Source organism: Mizuhopecten yessoensis, unplaced genomic scaffold (genome assembly GCF_002113885.1).
Source record: "Mizuhopecten yessoensis strain PY_sf001 unplaced genomic scaffold, ASM211388v2 scaffold5229, whole genome shotgun sequence".
In the NCBI taxonomy this organism is placed as follows: Eukaryota; Metazoa; Mollusca; class Bivalvia; order Pectinida; family Pectinidae; genus Mizuhopecten; species Mizuhopecten yessoensis.
The window spans coordinates 2,136,578-2,144,671 of record NW_018405944.1 but is presented as its reverse complement, the minus strand read 5'-3'; the positions used below and the strand labels follow the sequence as shown (position 1 = coordinate 2,144,671).

At 34.9% G+C, this 8,094-nt stretch overlaps 1 protein-coding gene across 1 annotated transcript in view; it reads left to right on the top strand.

The window, feature by feature from the left end:
* Nucleotides 1–3,662, top strand: part of LOC110450491 — a 14,773-nt gene extending 11,111 nt beyond the window's left edge. The window contains exons 2-3 of the mRNA XM_021498044.1: nucleotides 1,184–1,802; nucleotides 2,268–3,662. Of these exons, the coding sequence (XP_021353719.1) occupies nucleotides 1,193–1,802; nucleotides 2,268–2,908 (1,251 nt within the window). The 5' untranslated portion in view covers nucleotides 1,184–1,192 and the 3' untranslated portion in view covers nucleotides 2,909–3,662. The remainder of the gene's footprint in view (nucleotides 1–1,183; nucleotides 1,803–2,267) is intronic.
* The last annotated feature ends 4,432 nt before the right edge of the window (nucleotides 3,663–8,094 follow it).

Here is an 8,094-nt window from a genome sequence, read left to right as displayed (position 1 = left end):
CCCTTTCCTCCCCCTCCCCCTCACAAATGAGGACATGAGGGCAAATGTATCATGACAGCGAATTTTAGTACACAACATACAATATAAAGTTATTACATGTGAAGGGCGAAATTAACATTGGCCAAACATGGATTTTATCGGAAAAGGGCGAATATTTGATTTGGCGTTAGTTTCTCGGTATACAGTTTCTGTCCTGATATCAGCCTTATAGTATTGTGTCTGCTGTTGTTGTTACTGAGCGATTAAAGTTAACCATCGATCTAGAGTATATCATAACAGAATTTATTTTAACAAAGTGTTTTTTTATCCCATGGTTCCATCGGACTATAACAAACACGAAGGGTGCCGTTGGATACGGATAAACACCGGGGATTTTATTGTTTAATGGACGAGTAATGGCACTTAAGGTCATTGCCAACCGTTGGCCTGCTCCAGTTTATTTACAATGTTAACGTTCTGTGAAGCTACGATATATATACGAAGGGTAACTGCAATATAAATATTGCACAGTGTAGTAGAGTTTGTGCTAAATGTTCACCATCAAAATATTTTGCAGTGTCCAAGAAAATGCTAACTTTGTTTATACTGAACGTTGTTATATCCACATCAAACTTGTATGTTACGGGTGCCTTGTATTCGTGTTTTGCAAAATTATGAGGAATGTAATGGCAACGCATTTATAAACATTTTGAACGAAAGTTGGTTTGAACTATTGATTTTATGGTGTTGAGTGAAAAATATATCCCGTATATTTGTTACAGGATTAAAACCACGAAAAAGTATTAACAAACTATTGTGAAATGAAAGATACACACTACATCTCCAACACACACGCAGGCATACACACATAGGGAGATATTAGCCAGGTGGCATATGAATAGTAGTTAGCGCCTGATAAGGTAGCTCCTGTGAATTCCTCAACGTGGTATTGATTAAAGTATATGATATTTGTATTAATTGAATATCTATGTACTGTAAAGCGCTTTAGAGTGGCTTTTTTCTAGCTAGATAGGGCGCTATATAAAATGCTGTATATATTTTATAAAATTTCACAACTTTAGCAATTCAAAATAGTTTGGTTATACCCTGTTGTATACCCTTTGAGGAAATGTCATACTTTATCAAAAAAGAAATGAACAATCCTGATCCATCTTTTTAATATTTAAAAAATAAATATTTTCAGATCTAGAGTATGGGTTGTGGACAGAGCAGCAGCACGGCGGCTCCGCGGCCTGTAGCGACAGCAGCAGTACCCCAAGAACCAAAGTATGCAGGGCCACCCGTTACCTACAATATCGTCAATATCGACGTACCACACGAAGCTCAAACCGGCTTAGCTTTTGGACCACAGGTTGAGTTTAAGACGCTGACAGGAAGTATATACCTACCTGCCCTTACCAACATGTACGATCTTGGGTTCCGAATGTCGACCTTCAACGTTTCTCCCGGAAGTATGACAGCTTCGGGATTCGTTTCTCTAAAAATGGAAACGAAACTTAAAACGCAAGGAATATTTCATAAAGTCAGTGACGAAGAGAAGGGAAAGTGGAAATTATGTATGGAGAAGTCTTGTCTTCCCCAACAAGTGTTTGCAACAGGACTTTTGCAAATAGGAGGCACTGTCACCTCTCAACCAACCCATATATTCCAGACCATAGAGAAATTATCGGTCGATGGTGGACGCCTTATTTCCATTGAGGTAACAGGTGGATCATTTTCGGGAGCGTCAGCAGCACCCGCTGCAACCATGGGTATGGGGGCGCAACCAAGCATGTCTCTCTATGGTCATAGTCCGAACACACGTGAGTAAAATGTGGAGAAGCTGTGTATGATGTTTTCGGTCAAAATTCACGTGCATAAATTGTAGGAGACCAATTTATTGATGCTTTTCGGTACAAACAAACGTGTATAAATTGTAAAAAAAAATGTCGTACGATATCTTTACTACAAGCATACGTACATCACATGTAGAGAAACCATGTATGATCATTTCAATTACAAACACGCATGTTATGAATTTACAAAAAAAAATAACAAAAAAAATAATAACATTATGTTACATAGTTACTGCACACGTGAGTAAAAAGTACAGAAACCAGAAACGAGGCACATTCTCGTTGAAATTGGGGATAACTAAAATGCGGTGTTATATAGTCTGTTTTATCAAATACCACAAGGTATTCTGGCATTTTGTTTATTGTTTTCACTTTGAATGTATTGCCTTAGGAACTGGAAGTAATATTATCTTATCTTCTGTTGTTTTCCAGTTCTGTGTGTCGACATATTCTATGACATGCCCACAACCCCAGGCGGAGAGAAGTACACGTACCAGATTGTCCCTGCTCAGATGTCTGCAGTGCTAAAAACAATGACAGGTGCCATTGGGGGATCTTGGAGTGTTACTTTTGACTGGGCCAATATCGTGGGACCGTACCTTTCGCAGGGCTGGAAACTAGTGGAGGTTTTCTTAGACCAGAACAACAAAAGTTTCTCTGACAGAGCATTCATGGCATCGAAGATAACTTCTGAAGTAGGGGCAATGTTCATATTTGAGAAGCCTTTATCCAAAATAAACGACAACACGCCAGTGTATGAAGCCAAAATGGTGGAGTACAAGGCCCCGGGAAAGATGAAGATGACTGGAATTGGTAAAACCACAATTGAAGTCAACGCCAACTGGGATAGCGTTATAGCACAGGAAGGTCAAAACGGCTGGGAGATAGTACGGATCCTTCAAACGCCTGCAACCATATTCAAGCAATCGCTTAGCATGACACCAGAGTTTGGTTGGATGCACTTCATATATTTCCAACGGAAAATCATGACGGCGGCACCGGAACCGGAACTGCAGAAGACGGATGAACCACCAGCACCTGTTATGCCACCACAACAACAGGAATCTAGCTAAGCCGAGTATATCAGACAGGCCCGATCGGGACACTGTGAAAGTAGGAAAGTGGAAACAGAAAAGAAAATGAGCTTCTACCCGAATTTTATTAAACATTTCAGTGTTTAGCATCTTCCCTTACAAACACATTTGGGACCTTTGTTCGAAACCTTTTATTAATGATCGAAATCTTTTATCCGCGTTGTGTGTTGAAAGGCGTTATATAAGGAAACATATTTGTCTATAAAATCAAATGTATTGTGAGCTCAATGACACTCTATTGGATATGTCACATCTAAGGAAGATGTTATTAGTCCGTCCAAAACAGCATACTTATAAACTTGTTTTTAAGTTTAGAAAGTTTGTTATATATATAATCTTCAGCAATGGTGTGAAAGAAAGGTTTTTTTCATATTTAGTTTTAATGCATTTCTTCCTTGAGCGATGTCTCCCGGGACACCCGTCTTCATTTATGCGAGAACGTTAAACAATAGTAATAACACAGATAACAAAACAATGCATTGTTTACATTTTAGTTTATCTGCTGTTAATCATCAAATATATTTGTTCTAAACATCCCTACTATTCATGTATCCTTAATATACATATACATATCGATGCTGCTGTTCTGTGTTTTACGGGTATCGTGTAACGTTAAAGTATTAATCAATAACTGTGATACTTTCTCCTGACCATATTTAACAATACATTTCTCAGTGCAGTCTATTTTGTTTTCATTTGTCAGTTTCTTTTTGTATTAAAATCTTACACTTACATTCTCCATAGTGTTTTTTTTTTAATAGTAAAGATGATTTAATTCGTTAAAAAGTTTTTCTTTTAGTTTGCAAAGTAAAGCTAATTGTCCAATCGTCAAAACATGAATGTAAACAAATTATATATTGTGCAAATATATTGTGCAAACTCATTAAAACTACAATCCTTTTATAACATACTATAGATCAAATAAAATAGCCTGTTAATTGAATCTTCTTCATGATTCACTAGTCATGTTTTGTCAGTGTTTTCGAAATAAACCTTCCATATTTAAAAATAAATAATATGTTCCATGACCAATAATGATACTTCACTTTTGTAAGGCTTTAAAAACACGTGGAAGGGGAGATAAATCTCATAAATATAAATATCTTATAAACTTTTTTTAGGATATACAGTAACCTCCCCTTAACTTCTGTTACGTGTAACTTGAGCACAGTTGGCCTAAGAAATCGGTCAGACCGACAGTATATCAATCTTAAGTCCAGAGTTTGAATCCCGATCTAGGCCTGCGCTGATGTTGATTATATTTTTATTATTTCGTCTATATTATTCCCCATTAAAGTCCTGCAAAGTATGGGTTTCTTTTCAGAAATTTTATGAAGATTTAATATTAGAAAAAAATAATCATGTTCTGCTGCGGATCATTTCGCGTTACAAGTTTAAACAAACTGTAGCTATTATAAAGCTCTGTTTTACCTCATTATCTTGTAAATTTGAATTTTAACGCCACCTCTCTACACCGGCCGCTGATTGATTAAACTGGCAGCCCTGTCTGATCCAGACGCGGTCTTCTTACAGTATTGTTTATAGATATTGACGACCTTTCGATTTTACTCAGTCAATGTAATTTATTCGGACTTAAAACACGATGTTGACGTTAATTGTAAATTTTTAAATATTAAAGTTGAATATTTCCTTTGCATTTCGTTTAATATCATGGCTACAATTCAAAGTAGATAATCTGACATACATATACTTCAATCCTTGTCACAAGTATTATGGTCTCCATCATGACCTCAATGCGCAATATGTTATTTCATTTCTGGCGTAAAGGTCGATGTTTTTATAATTTTTATACATGGCCTCGTCTTTTCGTCGTCACTAACCCGACTCTCACTCTGAGTATCGGACATCACTTGGATTTGACCTAGATTTAAATGGAGGGTGCTGTTTAAGAAGCAGAAGACGCCTACCCTTCCGGAACACTTGGGTTTATGTTTTTTTTTTTTTTTTTTTTTTTNTATTATTGAACACCAAACCAATTGTGATATGCATATGTGAAGTATATAGGGATGTTGCTATAAAGAATAGGAAAGTTCGCAAAAGGGAAGTCGAAATCATCTGCTTATGGTACAGCTGAGTAGTAAACCATCCCGGTCATATAGAAAGTAAAGATCGAGGAAAGCGGCTGTAGTAGAAGAGTCTGCAGTTTCCTTGATTCCAAGCTCTGGAGGGTTATGCGATCGTCACGCACGCGTACTATTGTTTATCAGATGAAATGGCCGATACGCAATACGAAAGAACGACACGGTGAACATGCACATTTCGTTCGCGATAATTGAGGCCGAGCTGTACTTTTTCCAAAAGTACGGTACGAAAATAGAACTGATGACGATGTGTGGAGCCTTCTTAAAAGTGAACCATTTCAGCCTGATCGCATTTTCCATGTTGTTGGCGTAGTCTTCCACAGAATCAATCAGTATACTGAAATTTACTTTCCATTTGATAGTAGGAGTCTCTCAATACTTAGGACCCTTCATGAAAAGCTCTCCTAGCTTTCCATTATGTATACAATTACTACACGTTTTCTTGCAGTTGAAAACGTTTGGAAGCGATGGGTTACAGAAAATATGTTGGGGTACTTTTGTTGACTGAAATGCGGTTATATGAAAGTTGGTCCTTATTGTTTGAACCTCAGGGTCCATTTGTTCTAGATATTGGGGGGCAACCACTTGGAATCCATGGGTAGCCACTCTCGTCGTTACTGTAAAATTACTATATTCGTAACAGTTTCCTTCTATTTATGTATATATATAAATAATTATATACGGCATTTCCGTCAATATGTATTTGAAGTAAAAAGTTTGAATTTGAATTTTTCATATACAAGTATATTTTCATGTAATAGATATTCATTTTATAAGTCTGTGTCTAGAATATAAAATCACCAATATTTAATATATATGTTCATATATGTTGTAAAGTTACAGCTACCTCATCCATAAGGCCTAAAGTAATAAAACAATTCAATACTGTATAATTTCTACATTACGTAACAGTTTCATTCTGTTTATGTATATATATGTATTGTTTGTATTTTTGACGTTTTAAGTATGTGTACTGTATTTATGACGTCACAAATAAATTTAAATCGCCTGAAGAGCCCCGATATGGGCGAAAGCGCTAGCCGATTATACTAGTCTTCGTGTTTTGTTTTATTTATATTTTTACCGTAACATGGACACTTAAAACTATTTATCGATATGTATTATTATATACATAATATAAAAAAATATTTGAAGTAAAAAAAAATGCATTTGAAGTTATAATATTCAATCCACTTAATGAGTGGTATACATACCCAATGAAACTTTGTCGTTAGGGATTGGCCCAAACACTTCGAATCCCTGGATAGCCACCCGCGTCGATTATGTATTTTCATGTAATAGATATTCATTTTATAAGTCTGTGCCTGGAATATAACATATCCACTATTAAAGACATAGCTACCTCATCCTCCTATGTGTGTCATGTTATTGTTAATAAGTGTAGGTCTAAATTAATAAAACAATTTGAATTTGAGATAGCATATAGCATGAGAATTAATTCAGGTAGCCATGTTTATTCATGACGTTTTCTGTTCCGCAGACATTGTTTAAGTGATTAAAAGAATAATAGGATATTTCACACATTAGTAATCGCAGGAATACCTACCTCATTTTTTTTTTAAATAGTTCAATAAATCGGCCATTTAAGTCTAATCACATTTATATTTTGGGAATGCGGGTTTAGATTAATGCTAATCTGAAAATGTCTAGCATTAAGTCTTAAAGAAACTTTAGAATCTAATATAAACATTGGCCCAGTGGCCTACTTTCTATTGGATAAGTAAATGGTTTTATATAATCATGAGACACCAATATTTACCTCGTTCATATTATCTGTGTTTTTTAACGTACACCAGGGGTTTCTACCTTTCAACTCTGTTTAATAATTATTATATGTTATCTTGCAAGTTACAGAAAATAACTATAAAAGCAGATATTCATCCCACTGCATGATATGTCGTCTTTTGTTTCATTCAAAAAGCAACTTTTACATAAAGCCAAGCAACAGAATTTTATAATTTTTTATATCAAATTTATAAAAGTATATTAACAATTGTTTGTATTCATTTTTATTAATATAGGCTTTTATAGCCTGTCAACAGTCAAACATGGAGTTATCCCTTCAGTTTGGTATGAGGTTTTGATTTACAAAGGGGAAAAGTCAAAAGTAAAATGATCTGGAAAAAGATTTCTTTTTAAAGAACTGATTTTCAAGACTGATCAAAAGATCTGTTGTGATTCTCAAACTCCACATTCCATAAATATTAATTTCACTCGTTGAACATACAGGATCATTAATGGCAATTGTCTCCTACATTTCGCCGATAAACAAATGAAATAACTTGCCAAATATAATTCGTTTTGTGTCTTATTCTTCTTCCTATGAAACATTGAGAATAAGTTGCTTGTAATGACAACATTAACTAACCCTTAAAGTGTTTTCAGTTTTACGGGTAGGAAAGGGGTACAACTAAGTTCGGCCGGGAAATAAGATTCTACACGTGAAATGAGTGATATTGCAATTTTTTGGACAACTTATCTGTTTTAACACATGAGAAGTCTTCATCGTTTCCGAGTTCGTCTTAATGTCTGACGTTTTGAAATATATAATAAGATAAGATATTCTAAATCTTATATATCGCGATTATACAGAAACCGCATCATAAGTTAAATTCGAAAAACAGAAGGATTTAAAAAAACAACAACATGTGATTGAAAAAAAAAAGTGTCCATGCTTGTATGTTCTACAACATTGCTGCCGCCGACATGCTCGTGTATTGTGGTATAGAATGAATGAAGAAGCGAAATGTTTTGGAAGATAAATGTGTTAATTATTTAAAAATGATGAATATGAAATGATATCATGAATTCGAAAATTATCATAGATCAAAGAAAAGAAACACACAGCATGTATTCATGTAATTATTATTTAACTACATTTAAAGACATTGCTCATTTGACCTCAGTCATTGTACTATAAGGCCGCCTTAGATTTGGCCACTTATACAATATGGCATGGTGTTATTTAGGTTAATATCAGGTTAACAATACAATCGGATAAGAATGGATTACGATTAACCTATAATATTTTTAAACTTGATT